Source organism: Sinocyclocheilus anshuiensis, unplaced genomic scaffold (assembly GCF_001515605.1).
Source record: "Sinocyclocheilus anshuiensis isolate Anshui unplaced genomic scaffold, SAMN03320099.WGS_v1.1 scaffold222, whole genome shotgun sequence".
Taxonomy (NCBI): domain Eukaryota; kingdom Metazoa; phylum Chordata; class Actinopteri; order Cypriniformes; family Cyprinidae; genus Sinocyclocheilus; species Sinocyclocheilus anshuiensis.
Window position 1 is genome coordinate 2,652,565 of NW_015542408.1, and position 23,007 is coordinate 2,675,571.

Below are 23,007 nucleotides of genomic sequence, written 5' to 3' on the forward strand. Positions count from 1 at the left end.
ACGGCTCTGTGTAGTAAATGCCGCTCCATCTGAAAGCATGTGCTGGAGATTTACTACTAATCACAGGAGCAGCTTTACTGACAAGATGCGCATGAAAATCGCATTCGAATTTTTGCACAACCCTAGACAGAACAAATGAAAGCTAGACAGAGAGACAGATAGAATTATAGAACAAACAAGCGAACAACAGACAGAACAAACAAATGACAGACAGAAAGATAGACAGATAAAATTATAGACAGAATGAAAGAACGAAAGACAAAATGATACCCAAACAGACATTAGGATGGCGAGCGGATGGGCGGGCGAGCGGGTGGACGGACGGACGGACGGACGGACAGACCGACAGACATAGTTAGATAGATAGATAGATAGATAGATAGACAGATAGATAGATAGATAGATAGATAGATAGATAGATAGATAGATAGTAGCCTTGGGGTGGGCGTTTCTGTTGTTCCATGATATGGATTTTGCTATACCGTGGATACCGTTATATATTCATGAATTAAAATTTTGCATTTATATAGTTTTGTTCAATTTGGTACGCTTTGCCAATTTTAACACAAATGACGATAAAGAGAGAAGGCTGAACGTTTTTGTCCTCTGTGTGCAACGCCGTACTACACAGGCATTAGTAATCAAACACATAGAGCATCGTAACAGACCTAATTAATAGAGCACAAATCGCCTACTCCAGTGGTTCCCAAACTCGGGGGCGCGGCAAGGCTGAGGGATAGTGTAAAGTCAGCAGATTATTTTGCAAATTAAATCTCTGCAGGGTGATAAAGACTACACTACGTAATGTTCCCACTTATCATGCGGCCACATGCATGATAAGTAAATAATTGAGCGCAAAATATGAATTTGACATATTTTAATTACTTCAACATGACTCGCAGTACCCGCTTGAGCGCTCCGTTATCAGTTGTAGAATTTGTGGTTGTATCAATAACAGACCACTAGATTGCGCGATTGAAGAGTCAGAGTTGTATTGCAGGCAGCCATGTAGAAATATAAGCGAATGATGCATGGTTCTTCTGCTCTAAGCATGCAAGTTACAAGTTTGTGAAAGGACTTCCAGTGCCAGGTAAACGTAAAGCAGATTATGAATAAACTTAAGATTCACAAATACCAAAACAACGCGTCTACACCAGACGCAGCGGCGCGATTTGACAAAAGCAAATAGAACCCAGTGATGTTCTCTGCTGTGGATGCGGCGCGACGCAACACAACAAATCCATGATAGTAAACTGATGCCGCGTTCTATTTCTGGCGAACTCCAGCGCTCTGACACAAAGAACAATTTCAAATATTCATAAGAGGATCGTGAAAAAAGTTTCCTCAAAAATATTAAGCAGCACAAATGTTTTCAACATTGATAATAATGTGAAGTGTTTCTAGAGCATCAAATAAGCATATTAGAATGATTTCTGAAGGATCATGTGACACTGAAGACTGGAGTAATGATGCTGAAAATTCAGCTTTGATCAAAGGAATACAGTAGCCTATATGTTAAAACATTCAAATGGATTAAATTGGCAATATTTCACAATATTACAGTGTTTTACTGTAATAATAAATGTTACCTTTGTGAGCATAAGAGACTTTCCCAAAAAAAAAAAAGAGGGGGTGGGTGGGGCCTCTACAAAAGGGGGGCCCGGCAGAAAAAGTTTGGGAACCACTGGCACAATAAAAAAAGACTTTTCAGGTCTATGTCCAATCCCTCACTTTTTCTAGTTATATAAGGTTAAAATATTTTGCCTGTAATTTTTTTTCTCATATCGCAATGTAATATCGATATAGCCTGGACAGTGTAAAATATCGTGATATGAATTTTAGCTCATATCGCCCACCCCTAATAGATAGATAGATAGATAGATAGATAGAGATGCAATACTCTAAAAAGCATGAAAATACATAACAGATAGATTGCTAGATAGATAGATAAGGCTTCACATATGCCTACCTGATAAGGATAGAGTGTGACGTCATTGGCTCTTGACACGTGTCCAGATGTCCAGGTGCCGTCCAGGTATTGGTGAGCTTGGAGTGCGACAGAACTCAACACAGCTCCATTAGAGTTGCTGGGGCTGCTGGGTAGATGAGGCTGTTGTGGTCCTGTGGACTTTCCTGCGTGGCCGGGCGAGTTGCTTTTCTTCTCCACACCATTGCTCACCCCCAGACTGTTGGGTTTGGATCCGTGTTTGGGGAATGCTGGGTGGTGGGAACTGCCACCGTTGCTCGCATTGGTGGTTGTTGGAGTAGAACTGGATGTGGTGGCAGAAACGGTAGCAGAGGTGGAGGAGGCCGAGGAATGGTTGCCTGTAGGGAGGAACGCCCAGTCTCGAGGTGGCGTGGGACCCTGGAGGATGCTGCGGGATCCCACCAGGGAGGCCAGGGATGGAGGAGAGCCAGGAGATACATCACACTGCTCTAGACTCAGCACCATGTGGACGGCCTCCTGCTTCAGCTGACTCAGGTGGGTGGCACACACGTCACAGCGACCGTCACGCTCGTTCCATGCCTTACGTGTGCTGTTGGGCACCTGCAGTTTATCATGGAGCAGCAGGGAGAAGGAGGGATCCTATGGAGAGAGAGGGAACAAAGAGGGAAAATAGAGGATTGTGTCACATGTACTCTTAAAATTGCCATAGCAGTGCCATGAAGAATGAATCTTTCAGTGAACAGTTCTTAGAACCATTATTTTAAGAGTAAAGAACATGTTAATAATATAAAGAACACCATGAAGAACCTTTTGTGCAATGGAAAGGTTCTATGGATGTTATAGATTCTTCATTGAACCATAGATGCACAACCACAGATTGATTGATTTTAAAATGTCCCTACACCAACATTAAAACCACTCATGAAAGAAAACTCAAAAACAAATCTCTTTTTTTCTCTCTGTTGCTTCTCATAGACATCAATGAGATGAAATGGAGACTTTTGCTACTTTTGTCTACAGATTCTCAGATGTTTCTCCTGAAAACAGACCATATAGCTAAAATGTACTGAAAGAGTCTCAGACTGTCCTCAAGACTCCAAAATGTGCAGTCAAGAGTCTTTTGCTACTAATTTTAATTTAAACACACGTATTTTTCATCAAATGTTGCTTTAGATGTTTCATCTCAATTAGATAATTAAATTCTCTATCCATCATTTACTCATGTGGTTCCAATTCTTTATGACTTACTTTCTTCTGCAAAAAATCAAAAGAAGATATCTCGAACAACATTTGGAACCAAACAACATTGGACCACATTGATATCTTCTTTTGTTTTCCACACAAGAAAGAAAGTCATACAGGTTTAGAATGAAAAGTGAGAAAATAATTACAGCATTTTCATTTTTGGTTGAACTATACCTTTAAAATAAATTAATAAAGAAACAAATGAGTTGACAAAGTTATACACAAAATAATTTAAGCTGCTATCCACATTGTTTTATCTATTAATCTGTACTCAAACTGTATGACCAAATTGTTTCATTTTATGTCTATTTTTATTCTTAATTTGATTTAGTTTTAGGAGGACGTCTTGATTGATGAAACAACTGAGAACTCAATTAAGTCTTCTAAGCAATGAATGAGCAACCTCTGAGCAACTGAACTTTCCTCTGGGCAAACATACACCCTTGGTTCCTCCATTGTCTTTCCCCAAGCAGTCTTAAACAGACTACATGAGTCTATCTTCACAGGCAAGTAATTAGATACAACAATCATTAATTTATTACCACACAACCATGGAATTTATTTCCAAGACATTCACATGATGTCACCACAGAGAAGCGCCATGAACTTATTACAGGCACAATCCTGGGGCATCCTGGGGTTAAGTGCCTTGCTCGAGTTCTGATTGGTTCATGACTCACTTCCTGCAGGGATCAAACCACCAACCTTCTAGTTACCAGCCATGAGCCTAAACCACTGCACCAATTAATGACTAATTGAAATCTACTGATGATGGTATATTCACCAAGCATAAACGATGTGCACATTATTTTTGTATAGTAACTTTATGCAGAATACAATTATAATGCAAATAACGCCTTTGTTCTCACACTTTGTCAGTCTGGATTTGGTCTGCTCCTTATTTTTTCTGTCTTCCAAGTTTTCATTAGCATAAAGCTGCCAATTATCTGGCTTTGGTGCATCATCACACCATGTGCTTGAGCATTCCATGAGATGAAGATCATAATTATGTTTTGGCACATGCTCACAGGGCAGTGTGAAGATGCAGGAATGATTTTAATTAGATTAATTGAGATACGGGGAATGACATCATCCTTTCATCACATAAGGGAAGAAAGTACACTTGCAATGACTTAGTGGACACTCAGAAATAAATATAATTAATCTTTCATTCTGTTGCATCCCATCTGTGTATTGTTTTTGATTAAGACATTGACTTAAAAGCTACATTACACAAAATAGTTCCGCCACAAGGAAGAATTAAGAGATCTCACAATTTTATTTTTTTTCTTATGGCCCAAGTTTATCACAATTCACAGTTGGAATTTCATATTATGGAGCTCATCATAATGGCTAGATGGATTCTAATTAGCATCCCCAATGCCTTGACAGATACTTGACCTTTTTAGCATCTAGACAGTGCTTGTTAGACACTATAGTGGTGCATCGGTCTCCAACTGCAGTAGTCGTGGAGAGGTGTTAACGATAAACCAGCTAGTATAACAATTAACCTTAAACCTTGGGTTTAGAGGCCGCACTCATTTATGCATGCAGACAGGCTGAATTAGAACTGCAGCTAATGACAATGTGTTGCAGATTCATGTGCATGAAATCTGGCAACACCATGAGATCTTGTAGTTAACTAAAACAACTTTTGTTAATTTATAAAATAAACTTTAACTGAAATAAAATAAAATATATAATTATATGTATAATATATATAAAAACTATAATATATCATATTATAGTTTTTAACTATAATATATAAAAATAACTTCAAATGAACAGCTGAAACAAGTAGGATGTTGTTGAAAATCACAACCTAGTTTTCTTCCACATTCTGATATATTTCAAAATAAAACAGTACATGAAACAAGATAAGTATGCACTTTTATGATGTTATCCATCTCAAATTTATTGGATTGTGAAAAATGGATGTCATATACCAGGCAGTTGAAAAACTAGTGGGCTTGGTGACCAAGAGATCAAGGTTGGACTGGTTAGCATTGTTAGTTAGCCCCTGCTGGTAAATGCTGTAACTGCATCATTTTGTGAGGGCAAAAACAAATTATTTCTCCATTGTTGAAGCTCGGTATTCTGGTTATATGTACAAGTCACAAATATTTCTTTATATTTTAGATGTTTGTCAGTGACCATTTTTAGAGAGCCTTGTGTCCTTGTTGGTCATGTCAACTAAAAATAAAAAGCATTTAAGAGGTAAATCAAGCAAAATTTCATTTTGATGGAAAATTATCCACCTTATCTTTACGTATGGACACAGCTATTTGCAACTTCAACGTGCAAATCTTTCTGTGTCATTCTCTTCCAGTTATTTTAATTCCAAAAACAGTCTGTTATGCTACTTGATATTGTATTACTGTTGCATTACTATTGTGTTACTGGTATTTGTTATCATATTATTTTCATTCATTATTATGATCATAAACACATTGGTTTATAGTGCAAATAGGTTTATTGTTTACTGCACCTTTTTATTCTTCTAGTTATCTACCTATAGCAGCTAATGAATCAGAGGTCTGACACATTCACAGAAAATAGCTTACTTCTGCACTGCAAAAATAAGGTGGAGAAGACAAATATTAGATGAAAAATATGCCTATTATGAAAAAATACAGTCAATTTGGATTTCATTTGTTGCTTCCCTGAGCGACATCACATAACTGTAACACTTTTCAACCCAGCTGTTATGGCACGTTGTATTGAACATATCTGACAGTGCATCGTGGGTCTCTGACACATCATAGACTCAGAGTTGGTGGGGCCGCAGTGGGGCAGAAACACACTGCAATCCATCTGCTCTGGGCTTACGCTGTCCTTACCGCACCTTGTACCTCCCTGTCGGGTCTGGCAGGACCCTCTCGGCTGGGCACAGGGCAGCGCTCCAGCTAATCAAAGCCCCGCACACGAGCACAGTCACTGAATGAGAGACTGAAGGTCTGTTCTGATTAAAACCACACATTCCTGCTGTCAGTGTAAATCTAGAGGCCGACTCTCATCTTACACAAGCTGCTTTGTGTATCCCTCCCGTCCTCAGCCAGCGTCCCCTCTGCCCCATACATTGCACGCGGTGACCTCTGCAGTTAATGCCGCTCTTATAGAGCTAACTAAAGCTAACAAGGCAGCACTGAACCATAAGGTCCAGACCTAAGACATTTATCTCCAAGCTGGTGGTTCTGTCATGCAGGTCTGGTCAGTGTCCATAAAAAGGAAATGCAACCCCACGTAAGGTGCAAACTCTACCCAGAAAGCTCATCTACCTCATTTTGCATGCATTCTGGAATGCAATGACTAGTATACCATGGAAAAAGGGTCCATGCTTCTGTGACAATACCTTGAGGAGTTCAACTTAAGGCAAGACACTACAAGCATCTAATTGATGCAGCCATTCAGTATTTTCATGCACTGGTCAATTTTGAGCTTCTTTTATTGCACTTTATATATTTGTACGTGTAGATTTCAATTGCACTGCATATCTAAAGACTGTTTTGTCAAAATTAGCTTTTTTTTTTCTCATGCATTGAGCCAGAAATCTCCACTTCAGTAACACTTAACTGTCCAGTTATATTTCTAACTATATTCTAAAGGTTTTTACAGATGGTTTCATATATCATTTGGCTGTTTTTAAACAACATTGTATTCCTAAAAACATGGTGACAACTGTCATTTTTTCTGGCTGTTGACAGTATTTTTAAATTTATTCAGTGATAAAAAGAGATATACAAAACCCCCACTGTAAAAACTTTTAATATATCAATAAAATGACAAGAATTTTGGACCTGGCTTCATCAAGTCTTCAGATTTCTGTTCTGGAAATGTATGCAAATGAATGCATATCACATTTTATGTATATCCTTTATGAATTCAGTCTAGTGACGTTTTAATGTCTTGAGTCATCTCATTTGCCTTCACAGTTCATTGGTTTGAGGGTTGATGTAAACACAGTTTGAGAGGGGACTGTCACTGAGGGTCTGTGAAACTCAGTGGCAACATTGTGTCTGTCATCTTCAATATCCCATCATCTTTTAAACTAACAGTCACATATATCTGATATACACTACCTTTCAAAAGATTGGGGTCACTTTTCCAGCAAGAATGCTGATATGCTATAATATATATTATAATTTCCACCAAAAAAATAACAAATAAATAAATAAATAAAAATAATATTGATAATAATAAGAAATGTTTCTTGAGCAGCAAATCAGCGTATTAGAATGATTTCTGAAGAATCATGTGACACTGAAGACTGGAGTAAATGCAGCTTTACATCACAGGAAGAGATTACATTTTAAAATACATTCAAAAACACAATTCATTTGTAATTATCATTTTATAATACTAGTGTTTTTACTGTATTTTTTACTGTAATTCTTTCAAAAAAACATCGAAAAAATCATACAGACTTTTGAACAGGAGTGTATATGAACTATAAATATGATGTGCATTGTACTTCACTCAGGATGTCTATAGGAGCTGTACATGATATATTAGTATGCATATAAATATTGTTGTAAATATTTGTAGAAGGCAGACAGAAGTGATCTGGAATATGTCGGTGGACCCCACTGACACACTGACCTCCACTTCCCTGACCGACAGGAAATGATCACTCATTCACTTGAAGTTCTGTTGGTATAGACACAAAATGTTTATCATAGCTAGTCATCTTTGAAGTTATGTCAAGCTTTGTTATATTAAAAAAAATTAAAATAAAAAAACAAGGTTGGAGGTGAATCGCAGCACTGGAACTTCAGCTTTTTCAACTGCGGCAGCAGAAACCTGCATTTCTGTAATTCATGCAAAGCCACTGCAGATATTTCTTCTTTCAGGGTGGAGACCCAAATACCAAATCCTAAGCCGTGCCACTTCAAGACTTAACCAAAAATAACCAAAAATAGCAGACTTTAACCAACTGTTAAAAAGTGAACTCAAATCCTCTTTGAAGGAAAAACAACTTTGACTGATGTTCGAAAAGCTGCCTGTCTCACATTTACGACACATTTTGCTTGGTGAAAACCAATGCCTTACAGGAAAAATTAAGCAATACTTGTGCTTATCTAAATGGAAAGTGCTGCTTGCAGGCATTTCACATTTCACATGATTCTCATATTCCAACCAAAATGCGATAATCAGTAAACAGAGGTGTTTAATGTCAAAGAAAGTCATAAAATCCAATTGCACTGAGTGGTTTATAGACTTGATATGAATTATGGAGGGCTTGGATATGCATACAAGTGGAATGTACTATATATTTATTCTGAATAAATATTTATGAAGCAATTTAAGTGACAAATATAGTGATACAAAGCATGTATACTTGTGGAAAACGTCTTTCCGCATCTTTACCATTTGCATGAATAAAATATTTTTTCTGATATGAACATTTTTTCTGCTGATTTTGCATTACAGCTTTGCCTGAAGAAAAAATATATATTTTACTGGGCTCACTGAGGTTCATATTAAAATATAGTTGTGGAAGAGGTGAGCACTTAGTAACCGCCATTAGGGTTTCCAAAGGAACCAGATTTTAGTTAGTGAACATGGAGGAGGTCTATGAAGTCACTCAAGACACATCCGTGCAACATCTATAACATTTTGCAGTATTTACATTATTACCTACTTTATTTTATACAAATAAAGTGACGTGACATGTGGCCAAGTATGGTGACCCATACGACAGCCATTTTTTGCTGCGGCGCCCGGGGATAATAATCGCAATTAATCGCACCCTTTTTGTGTGATTAATCACAATTAATTGCACACATCATGAAATTAAGCATATACCATTTATCTTGCTTAATACGTTAATGTTGTCATTATTTACTATATCCAGCAAAGTAAACCAAAAGATTGAAGGATGATTCTCACAAAACTGTATTTTCTGCAAGCTTATTTCAAGATAAATTTTGATATCTTTTAAAAAAAAGGACACTTGGGAGACTCCAAAAGGACTGTCGGTCGGTCTGTGCAAGAAACTGAACAGTATATATATCGTTTTTTACCTCTGATTCACGCAAAGCAAGTGAATCCGCCGTAAAGCAAGAAGAAGAAGACGACGCCTCACGCGACTGCTGTTGAGAACGCGCTCAGGAGGACGCGCTCAGGACAGTTCGATCACTGAAAATGCAACGTGAGTATCTATTCTTTCCGCCATCTCTTATGTAATCAGCCTGGTTTTCTTTACATTAGCCCTGTTTTGGACTGATTGCTTGAATGGATTCGCTTGCTGGATCACTGGACTGAAAACTTTCCCGGAGTTTAGCGGCTTAAAATGATCTGATTGCAAACAGAGAAGCGAAATCGAGAAAAAAAGTTTCGAATAGAAATTGTGTTTCAGTAATTTTGCGTTAATTGCGTTAAATTATTTTAACGCGTTAAGGGTTTTGAATTAATCGCATGCGTTAACACGTTAACGTTGACAGCCCTCAAATAAACCCTATCTTCTCTCTAGAGCACTATTATTGCACTGAGACTGAGATTACATTGGGAGGACAAACAGAACTAAAGCTAAAGCGCTCTAATGGATGCAGCCATTCATTCTCCAACCAAAAACAGACAGAGCGTATTTGAGAGAGGGTGAAAGAGGCCTCTTAAGACTGCCAGATGGACTGAAGCCCTCTGGTCCAGCGCTCTGCTTTAAAGACACTTCAGATGAGAGCTTCGGAGAAGTGTTGATTGGACAGTCACCATTTATCCCGATGGGAACTGGATCCAAGTCTGAAGAAACAGCTCATATTCCTTAGTGTCGAATTAGTTTCGAAAGAGTCTGGATGGTTATTAGGTCCTAATTGGAAGCATTAACTCACTGCCACCGGACTAGTCTCAAGCCACATTCGCCCGCTTTAGAGGACAAAGCAAATGAGCAAAAGTTAGGCCTGCGTCCAGAGCCTCTGGTTTCCTGTTCACTAGTCAATTCCTTATTTCATTAGCAGGAACCAGAGAGAGTGGCAGCCATTATCAGGCTGGTTATGGAAACACTGAAGTCATTAATACGGCTAGCAGAAGCCCTGACTGAATCAATTAACCATCGTCTATATGGGCCGTCCCAATGGAACAAACATGGAGGACAAGGGGCAAAAGTCATGAGCTACATAGCGGGAACAGAAGATAGACTGTCTTGCTTTCTAAACTGCCTCTTTGTGTCTACACTCTTGAAAATAAATACTCCAAAAGGGGGGTTTCACGGTAATGCCATAGAAAAAAACATTTTGGGTTTCCCAAAGAACAGTTCTTAAAAGAACCATTATTTTTTTAGTGTAAAGAACATTTACACAAACAATTTAAAGAATCTTTTGCACAATGGAAAGGTTCCATGGATGTTAAAGGTTCTTCATGGAACCTTTAAAACCAGCCAATAAAGAACCTTTATTTTTAAGAGTGTATGGAAGTCATTAAACGTGAACTAGAAAGAGTTCAACACATCTGATATTGTGTTGCAATCAAAAATATGGGTACAGAATGATCTTATACATTGGCTGACAAACAGAAGGACATTTTGGACTTCACACATCTCTGACAATGTACAAAATGCTGTAGATCTTTTAACGGATTCAGGAGACATATCAGTGCTGCAAATCATTGTTGTGGAACATGGTCTGGTTCACTTACTGATTTTCAATCAACAATTACATGACATCATCTGACTAATTGTATGCTGCTTATATACCCGCTATCTGAGCATGCCAACACCAACATATTGGTCAGACAAAAGCCTCTTTCACAGTTGTGCTGGTATTTTAAAACTGATCTCGGATTCTCAAAAAAAATATTTTGGTGTTTTACAGATGAAAGAAAGTCACACAGGTTTGCAACAAAATGGGGGTGAGAAAATGATGACAGAATTTTCATTTTTGGATGAAGTAAGCCTTTAATGAAAGAGGAAGATTAAATTAAAAGTTAGTGGCCTGTTTAACCCTCATTATGTTTGCCTTCGGGGAATGTTAGATGTGACGGCGAGAAATGTTTTGAATAAAAAGGTTTTGAACATTTCCAGACACTAAATTATACTGATCATGTGGTGAATACCAGTGTTATAATTAACTAAATGTTTGACCATTCAAAATTATTTTTTGTTAATTGAAATAAAGCTGAAATAAAAAAACAAAATGGAATTTTATATGAAAAACAAACTTATTTTAACTTGCTAACACTTTTTATCTAAATATAGCTAAACATCTATATACAAAAAAAAAACATTACAAAACATATTAATACTATAATAGTGTATAAAAATACTTATAAAACTAATTCAGACTGGTGTGGATGTCATTGCATTATAATTTAATAAAATGATAAATGATAAACTGTTTAGAATTGACCGGTTCTAAACAAAAATCAGTTTAGAATTGACCAAATTAACCCCACACTCCTGAAAACAACCACTGTTCAGCCAACTTTCCTCAGGTGAGTGTATTTGCAGAAGAAAGTCAATGTTTATGTATGCTACAAGAAACTAAAGCAAAGACTTGCTCTCATTGCTAGTTTATAGGTTGTAATCATATAAAAGCCCTTAAAAATGTTGGTCTCTGCAGATGTATTTCCTTCATCAAGATCCTGTAAACTATAAACATGTAAAAACCTGGAAAGCGATGTAAGCACAAAGTCAGTTTTTGCAGTACCAACATATTACCTGATGTTGCTTTTGGCTAATGTGGTGTTCGTTTTGTAAGTGGCTTCATTCATATTGAGGTTTCACTGGTCATTCATTACATTTCCACCTTCCTCTGAGTGTACACAACATATCCATAAACCTCACAAAGACGCTGTTTAGTTTGACATCCCTAACCTACCTCTTTGCCTTGACAATTATCCTACATCAACAAACCCAGAGGTCTCTGCAGGGACCACCTCTCTATCTGCCCCCACAGAACCCACTCGTGTCTTTGGACCTAAACTGCTGCCAACTATGCGGATGAGGAGGGACAGACAGACGGCTATTGATAAGGGCACACAGTACGCTTTCAATCCCGTACACATGAATTTGAGTTTCAGACAGCAGGTTCAGTGTAGGCAGAAAGGCAGACGTGCTGTCAATATCTGTCAAAGTTTCATTCAAACTCAACTGAATGGACAAGAGAAGTTTGAAAGTGCACACGGCATGAAAACCCAATCCAAACAAACCTGATCCGTTTCAACATGAACATCCTGACCAAAAACACGCTCAACACCAATTAGCAGTCGACCTCAAACAGTTCTTTAAAAGTCGTTACACTATAATAACTATATAATAACTATGTACCAAATTATTATTAATTTTCCTCTGGAACAAAAGTACTAACGATCTAAATTAGGGTGACAGCATTAAATGACACCATATATTTGCAAAACATATAATAAAAAGCATAAAATTATATGAAAAATATGAAAAATATAAATATATTTACACTCATACATTGTGTATATACTTTATATATATATATATATATATATATAAACTACTTAGGCATTTTTTAGGCTTATTACTGATGCAACAATACCTATCCAAGTTATAATAAAACACATCTGTTTTGCCTTAATTTTGATTCAGCCAAGAGAGTCATAAAATCAACATGGTTCTCGATTGAAATTGAGCAGCCTGTTTTTACACAAATTAGCAAGAAATGGATGCAAGTCAAGGAGTCAACACAAAAGCAAGGGAAAAATCTGTAGTTTCCACTTTCGTAAATGTCCAGTGTTTTCCAAAGCTGAACTGGTTTCATTAAGAGTTGGGTTTTGTGCCATATTTTTTATGGAACTTATTTGTTACAAACTTATTGCACTGAGCCCACACACGATTCCACGTCTGTTCCATCTTTAACCGATTACATAGACAGCATCTTACAGCTGATAGACAGTTCCATCAGATATATTACTCCATTCATTACACCAGTCTTCAGTGTCACATGATCCTCCAGAAATCATTGTAAAATGCTGAATTTATTGATTGATTGATTGATTGGTTGGTTGGTTGATTGATTGATTATTAATGTCTAAAACAGTTGCGCTGCTTAATATTTTAGTTGAAGCTGCGATTTTTTTTTTTCAGGATTCATTGATGAATAGAAAGTTCAAAAGAACAGCTTTTATTTCCAATTGAATTAAATATAAGCAGGAGGGTGAAGAACATGTCAGGTTCATGTACTTTTTGATAATCCGCAACAGTCACGAGCCATGAACAAAAAAAACAAAAACAAACATGTCAGTGAATTTAATTATTGACTGACATCTGCTAAACACCTTATTATGAGGAAATTTTACAGTCCAGCTCAAAATGATAATTAAATTTACTGAGGCATGTGGCAGTAAATAACAACATATTTCCACTCTGATCTCTGTTACTGGCTCAGATTCTGCTCTGTTCCTGGTTGTGTTTCACACGAGAGTGAAATCACAGCTCTCTAAACCCACAGCAAAACACCTCCACTGCCAAACATTCATCACTCAAGATCCATCCAAATGTCTCCGGATGGGCAGCCACAGTCACACAGCATGAGAAACCCCAACATTAATCTCCTCAGGCATCACAGAGAATATGGACAGAACCACATGTTTGGAGAGACAGAGAGAGAGGCTCTGCACCCGGAATACCACATTCTGCAGGTTATTTCCAGGAAATAAATGACAACATAAATTGCTTTTGAAAGAGTTCAAGTCATATTTAAAAAGACACAGTTGTGTGTGCATTGCACATGAGCAAGACACATTACCTTTACTGCAATGAAAGCAATAAAGATCACTAAGAAAAGACTGTGTATATAGAGATCATATGTGTGAGTTGTGGCCTTAGATTTGCATCTATTGTGTAGAAGTTTGTGTAACCCCATATCAACACCAAACACCAATTTGTCTTTTATGACTTTTAAAAAACTACGTATAAAGGTTGAATCAAAACTGAAATTATCAATCCTAAATCAAAATCTTAGTAAACAAATTATCAATTTATTTATGTATTTGATCATTTCAGGCCAATAATTAATGATTAATCTTAAAACAAAATTTCCACACACTTACATATGCAACAAAGATGTTTTACTGCTGTCATCTGATCATCTTCTCATTATCTTCTCATTAATGTTTGCATGATATTTCATATTTCATGCTTCATTGGAAATTAAATTCCATCATTTAAAGAGTGTAAATTAATTTTCTCACACAAATGAACACATTAGCTTTAATGCTTCACATCACACTGTCTAAACTGAAAAACTGTGCAATAGCAGCACATTTTCATGCAAAATAATTAGTGCAATTAATGCAAAACAACTACATGTTGTTAGCATATATTGCTCAATCATATGCACTTACAGAGCTACCTTAAAGGCACTCTGAGCATCTAAATCAGCATATCTAAACAATATAATCAGAAATCTTAAAGACGTGTCTCGGCCTGTCAATCATTCAACCTGTTTTGGAGAAACTGCATGTGCTTGAAGAATGAGTGGCTGTGGAAGTTAGCAAAACACTGCTTACAGCACCTCTAACAAGCATTTAGGACCCTATTAATATATCATTTATTGATAATGTTCAGCCTCACTATCCGAGTGGGTGTTTGCTCCAGGGGATTTGTGAACAATTTTATACTGCAGCATACAACTTAAGTGTGGTTTCACCTCTGGTTAGCATACACAAACCCAGCTGCCCTATCAAAGAGGATTGTGGTTTAGAGAAAATCACCTCGCTTTTGCTGTCTGGATCTACCTGCTGACACGGAGGTCCTCAGAGAGCTCAGAGTGCACATAAATACATGCCCTTCGGAGTCATTTCCACAAATCTCCACCTAAGCGCTCATGGGAAAGCACACAAAGAAAGAAAACGTAGACTCCATTTAGCTGGCTCACTAATGCCTGGCCAATCTAACTCACCGATTTAGGTCCACTACAGCCACTTAGACATCCTAAACTCCTAAATCTTTAGTCATTTCCATATGAGCCCTGAGCTCATTATTCAGCAGTGATGTCACTTCATTCCCTCATTACTGTGCTGAATGCAGCCAAATTCGGTTGCTTTTATGGTAACCTTCATTCTGCAAAAAAGTCTCCTGTGTTGGGCTGCACCAGCCCACATATGAGGTTTAGTAGCTACTAGCAAAGACGTTAGATATACCAAGACCGTGCACTCATTTTATTATGAACAGGAGAAAATGCAACACGCAATATAGCGGAATAAGCTCTGGTTATTATAGAAAGAGCCAGTCTATTGAGATGCTTGCTTGAGATTGCATATGTGCATTGGCTAATGGTGCATTAAACTATTTGAGCACAAAAAACAACATTTATTGGACAGTTCATGTCAGATTTTGATTTGAAATATGTTTAAATGTGAATGTCACAAGCAGTTTTTGAAATTTCAGGAGTTCCCCTAACATGTAGATAGGAATTGGTCTTGGATGCCCAAAATATCTACCAGGGGTGTTGTAAATAATAATACTGGCACCAAACATAGGAAATTCTACTTATTTATTATGACTTATTTTATTTGACATGCACATGCTTTGATTAGATCAGGTTCATGTTGAAAAGTAAAGTCATTTATTCACATAATGTTTTCTTTCTTAAAATGTAAACGAGTGTACATGTAAATATCATCAAAATCACATATTTTTTAAAGAAAAAAAAAAGACAAAGAAGTTTGTCGAGTAGCTTATTGGTGCAGTTCAATCAGTCTGCTGTTTTACTCCAACCATTACTCCTGGACGGAAGCTTTCATTTATATGTATACTTACATCTCATTTAAGTTTAGTGGTCAAGCCCAAATATATTTTGTAGTGTGCAAGTTACATCGCAACTAGGTTAAGTTATAACTTAAAGGGTTAGCGCATGGAAGACTGTCACGGAAGAGAAGAAATTGTTGAATATAGTCGTTATTTTTGTTTTCTTTGTGCACAAAAAATATTCTCGTAGCTTTATAAAATTACGGTTGAACCACTGTTGTGTTGCGTTGCTCGCAGGGTCAGAAAGCTCTCGATTTCATCAAAAATATCCTAATTTGTGTTATGAAAATGAACGAAGGTCTCACGTGTTTGGAACGACATGAGGGTGAGTAATTAATGACAGAATTTTCCTTTTTGGGTGAACTAGCCCTTTAAGCACAACTGGTGCAACCTGCCCATTTTTTAAACGGTTTCTGGTGCAGCAAACCTTTTTCAATCACACGGCGTCAATGAAAAATGGTTGGCGTTCAGATAATGCTTATGTATGCATGAGGACACAGCACATGCCTCATTTGAAGTCTTGACATGTAGACCCATACCAGTGATTGCTGAGCGTGCATCCTACGGAGAGAAATTGCGTGTCATTTATACGCTACACAAGAGTAAAAACCCCAAAGATCCTATAATAAGATTGGACAGGCTGCAGATGTTTCTCTGCATCAGGTAAATTTTCCGCTCTCATACGAGACACCGATTTGGAAGCCATCAAAAAACGATGCGTTTCAAACCAAATCCATGTCGGCACCCCTGATGTTTGTTTGCTTTCAAAATCCAGATTAGGAGCGAGAGATAGATGGAGAGAGGGAAAAACTGAGATCACAATCACTTAGGTCTCCTTTCCACTAAATGCTATCTACCTGCATCTCATTGCCAGAAAACTGCCATAAATCCACACTTGGCCAGCAGCTCTTTTTGGCCATGCACCCCTCAGAGGAGGGATGAATAGGAAATTAGAGCTCGCAGCAGCCCAGGGATCTGACACAGGAAATGGAGCTAGTCATAGAGTTCTGCTTTTATCGTCCTGTAATAAGTTCCAGCTGGCTGCACATTGAGGGTGCACCAGTGCAGTATATGAGATCAGTGCACACTATGGAATACACACTCGCCTCTAGTGGGGCTCCTGGATTACAATCACAGATCAGTTACGGTTCAGTAATAAGTGTGTTCAATGTGCTTACACTCAAAAATGCATATAAACACATCAAACACATTGGAGCTGGTTAAAAAAACAGTTTGATGATTAATAATTGCAATCTTCATTTGAATGATCTTTATACTGATTCTTAAAATCCTAAAACCGATCTATTCCAGTGTTTCCTGCATTGGTTTTCAGAGGTGGTGCATGAACAAAGGCATGCACGTAACTGAATCTACCACCTTTTATTTTATGCAGATAAAAAGAACTGTAAACTGTGAAATAATGTCTTTCTTTTTAGTTATCCTCACTGGGTGTACACACAATTATATACAGCGATTCACAACGATTCAAGTTACTTTAGTGAATCAAAAAAAGAGTGCAAACAGTGTAGTCTGATTCATGAACAAAGGTCTCTTTTCTTTTTTTTATTAATGATTTTTTTATGTTTGGTTCATCGTTCAAAAAAAAAAAAAGAAGTTACTGTTTGAATCTGTCTGATGGATCATATCAATATCAAATAATCATCAGTGATATAATATTTAATTAAATCTTTAAAAAAAAAATAATGAATATGAAATTTAACTTAACAAAATGGACATAAAATAAAAAGTAAATATAAAAACATTTAATTGGCCTTAAAGGGGTCATATGATGCGATTTCATTTTTTCCTTTCTCTTTGGAGTGTTATAAGCTCTTGGTGCATAAAGAAGATCTGTAAATTTGCAAAGACTAAAAAAAATCGACGCGTTTCAAAAAGGCGGGGCATAGAGGAGAAACAATAATGTACCGTATGTGGAAAAGAATGTGTTTTTTGAACTTTAAACCGGATAAATGCATTTCATTACACCAAATACACAAAATAATGTTCTTTTTAGCAGCATCATATGACCCCTTTAAATCAAATCAAGAAATTTGTATTTATATCCAACCCTAAAAAGCATTACTCTAAAAAAAAAAGAAGCAAAAAAAGAAAAGAAAATGGAAATACACAGCAAATTTGGATTATATCCCCTTTATTAAAAAAATGTATATTATAAAATACTAAACACCACTGATATTTAGGGATTTTATCCGAACATTAACAAGTAGTAATTAAAAATTATTTCATATTTGATTTCCTATTCATTCATATTTTGCTATTATATTTACAGTTATATTTACTCCTTTTGAAGATGCTTTTATCCAAAGCAACTTACCAATGAGACATTTTTACAGTAAAGACATTATGTGCTTCACAGTCAGGTTAGAAAACTATGCAGAAAGGAAATCTCTTTCTGAACTGGCCTCACATCATTCCAACTACACAAATGTCTCCACTTGCCAAAAACCCAGGGACAAGCAAGATAAACAAGGACAATAAATGGCTAAGTTAAAGCTATTTTTGGCAGCCAGCATTTGGAGTTTGGAGTCTTGGAATAAGGATATATCAATGTTTTTTTTTCCAAAGCTGACAAATCCAAGAAAATGCAAAACTATTTCAATCATGACGACTCTCTGAAGATTTTAGCATGGTGATGGATATGACAGTGTTAATGTATTTGGTCTTGGCGGAATGGATCTGCTACGCTGCTGCTGAATTGCTGCTGCTGTTGGTTATTGCTGCAGTTGTAGATTATTGCTGCTGCTGCAAGCAAGTACAGGAACATGCTACTGCCAATGCATATGGCGATACGGTGCCATGAGTATATAAGACATACTGCTGCTGCACAAATAGCATGTAAAATAACCCATAGCAGATCTATACAGGTGGAGCTGGGGAAGGTGGAGGGTTTCAGAGAAACTCTGAAAGCACGCTGCAGGAATCTCAAGTGAATGCTAGCCAGCCATATAAATGCAAGGCAGTAAGCTCATTGGCTTACTGCCTTGTTTCATGACTGAACTATATATTTTAACCGATAGCGATAATGAGTGCTCTCATTTAAACAAGCAACAGACTATAGACACTGAAATCTCAGACATATCACTCTCACCAGACTGCAAATAAACAACAGACCTCCAAGTTTTTGAGGCTAAATTCCTTTGCGGTTTTGTATTTAGTTGAACTGTGTGTCCCGCTGAGCCTCGAAGGGGTCACATTTGGTGTCACAGCAGTAAATTTGCCTGAAGTCAATTTAAAGATAATTGGATAAACCAAGAAAAGAGGTCTTCATCCACAGATCATCCACAGTATATAGACTGTCTCCACTCTTGGCTTTCCAAAGTGCTTTCTGATCACTCTACGATCTGTTCTTCATTGGCAGGAACAGAGGTTGTCCATGCTGAAAAATTGCATCAATTAACCAACACACAGATAATCTCAACAAGAAATCTTATCGCCGACAAACCCTCCTCTAGTTGTTTGAGTTAACTCGGCCATGATTGAAAAGAGACGGACTCGTCTTTCCTAACACAATTTGCTGTAATAGATTAATGAATCTCAGCTGAGTGCTGCACTTCCCAGTGAAGATGTTCATTTATAGACACTGACCCGACTGGATTGATGCGGCAGGGTGACCTCTAATGAAAACAGGCCTCTACAAATAGGCCGAAGACGTGTGTTTGTTTGTGCGGGCCGGGGGTCAATGTCAGGGTAGAGATGAGTGATTTAGACAATATCACTTACTGACACAAGGATCAGCACTGGAGTGTTTGGGAGAGGACATAATCTTGCCTGTCAATCCTTTCTTTTGCGTTGGGTAGAAAGGGTCAATATGAGCTCAGTGATGAATGTGTTTTCACTGGACACTGTTAACGGTCAATCATCTCCTCTCTAGTGTTCTCATTGATGGGGTGAGAGCGCCAAACAGACACCTGGAGTGATTAACAACCTCCATTTAGAAATGAAAAGCATGAAACGATATACATCAGCTATAAAGATGAATTACTCTTGAGAGCTTTTAAATGCATCTGTGTTTTTATGGCAAATGCAGCACCGACAGGCCGAACAGCAAGGTCAGCTTCGTATGATGGGCAGGTAGGGAAGATTCTGGATGGGAAACACAGCACAACATACTAATTCCACACACAGTCTGTAATAGCACAGCCAGAATCAATCTGCACACGCAATTCCACGCAGTCGCCTTCAGTATACAAGTAACAAGGAATTGTGAGGATGTTGTAGCTAATTAAACATTATTTATAGCACCAACCACTAACACGCTGCTTCATTACGCTGTGACCTAATGAGGCTATTGTAACCGAATGCTGGAAATCTTAAAATTTATTCATTACTTGCAATTTATACTGGTTTATATTTACATATACTAGAAGCAGTGATTTCATTAAATTCTAAATACTTACCTTAGTAGACAGACAGACAGATAGACAGATATTAAGCAGCACAACTGTTTTCAACACTGATAGTAATCATAAATATTTCTTGAGCAACAAATCAGCATATTAGAATGATTTCTGACGGATCGTGTGACTCTGAAGACTGGAGTAATGATGCTGAAAATTCAGCTTTGCCTACACAGAAATTAAATTACATTTTAAAATATATTAAAATAGAAAACAGTTATTTTAAATTGTAAGAATATTTTACAATATTTCTGTTTTTACTGTATTTTTAATCAAATAAAAAGCATAAGAGACTTTCATAAACTATAGTTTCTGTCAATGGATGGATGGATGGCACCATAATAAAAACCACCTAATGCTAGTCTTTTTTTTTTCTTTTTCAAAGTAAGCGACTTTGACACAGAGAGAGCGATGGAGGACAGAGAGAAGGAACTGAAAGAGGGGGGTGGGGCTTGTATGCCTGTCACCTCCTTGATTGATTGGACAGATTGTGGGGTTTCATTAGGACTCTAAGCACACACCCACTGTGAGATCAGTAGGGAGGACGTGTTGTTCATTCCTCCATACAATCACAATCACTGAAGAATACACAGGCTATTTATGATAAACGGACCCAGCAAATTAACCCCTGAGAGTCACAGTCTGATATCCAACAGTGTTAGTATTCATACAGTCCCCTGTTCTCTAACTTGACATATCACAACCACTGCTCTCATGCACATAGATCAACAGAGCTCTATGGGTTATTTCTATAGCATGTTTTAAATGGCCTGTTGTTCTACCAACCACACATTAGACTATAAGCTTGAGCAGAGGATGCACGTCAAACATCACCCCACAGAGTAGGCTATTTATTTCATTTTCTATTGCCTTCACTGATCAGTGGATTTCAATTGACCCTGCTATTGAGCTGTATTTTATTATGAGTATTTGAAATTATCCGAGGTCTGCATGGCCCGGCTGCCTTCCTGTGTAAACACTGCCCGAGAGATTTTCCTCTGTCTTTCTCTCTCGTGACTCTATACCTGACAAGCTGCAGTGTTAGAGATAACACACAGTTTAATACACAACCCACACTGAGTCTCAACCGCTCAAATTGATGCTTATTTAACACAAACCGCCTCATCCGCTGTAGGATTCTGACCCTGACCGGCAGCACTACAATATACTCTGCTGGAGCGGAGCTTATATAGTTTAGTAAACCAGCTGGTAAATAGTCAACCCATACAGAGCAACCAGGAGACAGCTATCCTTTACTGATGGAAAGAAAACTCCAATCTTAATTAATATGCCCTGTTGCTATGGTGATGTGCTTTTTTCTAAAGGGATTTTTGCATCAATTTACAATCAACATCATAGTATGGATACTGAATATAGCATATTACACATGGGGACATTATCCACCTTCCCTTATCGCCAATCGACAACAAAATTAAAAGATGTAATTAGATAATTTCTGAATAATAAAGCAAGCATGAAATGGTATTTATGACTTAATATATATGATAATGTATATTAACTTCCGTTATATGAAACAGAATATTCAGTGGAAATCCTAACAAGATTTGATTGGATCATGAAACGCTAGATATAACATCAATCAGCAAATTTCCATATATTAAAAATAACAAAAAACAAAATAATAATAATAATAATAATAAATATATTAATTTTATATAAATATATAAAATATAAAATTGTATCTATTTTTATATTTTTTATTTATTGTTTAGAATAAATATTTAAAAATAAATACATATTATTTATTAATATAATTTTTTATTAATTTGTGTTAATATTATTATATACATGAGAACGAAATGTCAATTTAGAGGCAGACAAAATTACGCTTTGATGAAAGATTATTTAAAAAATGTACTTTAAAATAATATGCACTAATCGATCGTGCAAAATAAAATGAGGGGCATTTATTAGTCAAGTAAATTTTGATTTCTTGCTGTCTTTAAATATGGATAGTGGAAAATCACTGACAGTTATTTGCCTCTCTCAGCAGTGATTGTATTTACATGCACATTTGCTAAATTAACACAACACACAACACACAACACACTCAATCACACAGTCTTTGTGTTGTCATCAAGGGCTTACGCTATTTCTATGCCTGTGGGCGTTGTTTTCTTCATATTCAGTTTAAAATTACAAACTGGCATGCAGAGCACTCACACATGAGCCATTTCCTTAAAAACAAACACACACACACACACACACACACAATGATACACACAAATATGTGGCCCTTCTCTTCAGCCTACGGCTGTCTGCGCTGACTTGGGAAGTCAGAGGCTATGCTACCTTAAAATAACACAGCGATACTGTAGATAAACACAACAGAGGCCGGTATTTCAGGAGTAAAGGACAGAAGCTGCCATTGGGTCATTCTTTGATCGCTCAGCTATGAAACAAAAATAAACTAGAAAACAATTTCAGTTAACCATTATAATGCCAAATCGCCTTGTCTTTCATTTAATCTTCATTCCAATTCTTATTTAAACAGGTAGTTCACCCCAAAACACATTTACATCATTCTATGATTATTTATCTTTTGTTCATAAATTCATCAGAAACATGGAAAAGATAGACAGACAGACAGATAGATAGATAGATAGATAGATAGATAGATAGATAGATAGATAGATAGATAGATAGATAGATAGATAGATGATAGA

The 23,007-nt window shown here is 37.0% G+C and overlaps 1 protein-coding gene across 1 annotated transcript in view; it reads right to left on the reverse strand.

Annotated features, from left to right (window-relative positions):
* LOC107693166 (kinesin-like protein KIF26B) overlaps positions 1 to 23,007 on the reverse strand; it is a 110,144-nt gene that overhangs the window by 74,415 nt on the left and 12,722 nt on the right. Inside the window, exon 3 of the mRNA XM_016492451.1 lies at positions 1,970 to 2,587. Within this exon, the coding sequence (XP_016347937.1) occupies positions 1,970 to 2,587 (618 nt within the window). The remainder of the gene's footprint in view (positions 1 to 1,969; positions 2,588 to 23,007) is intronic.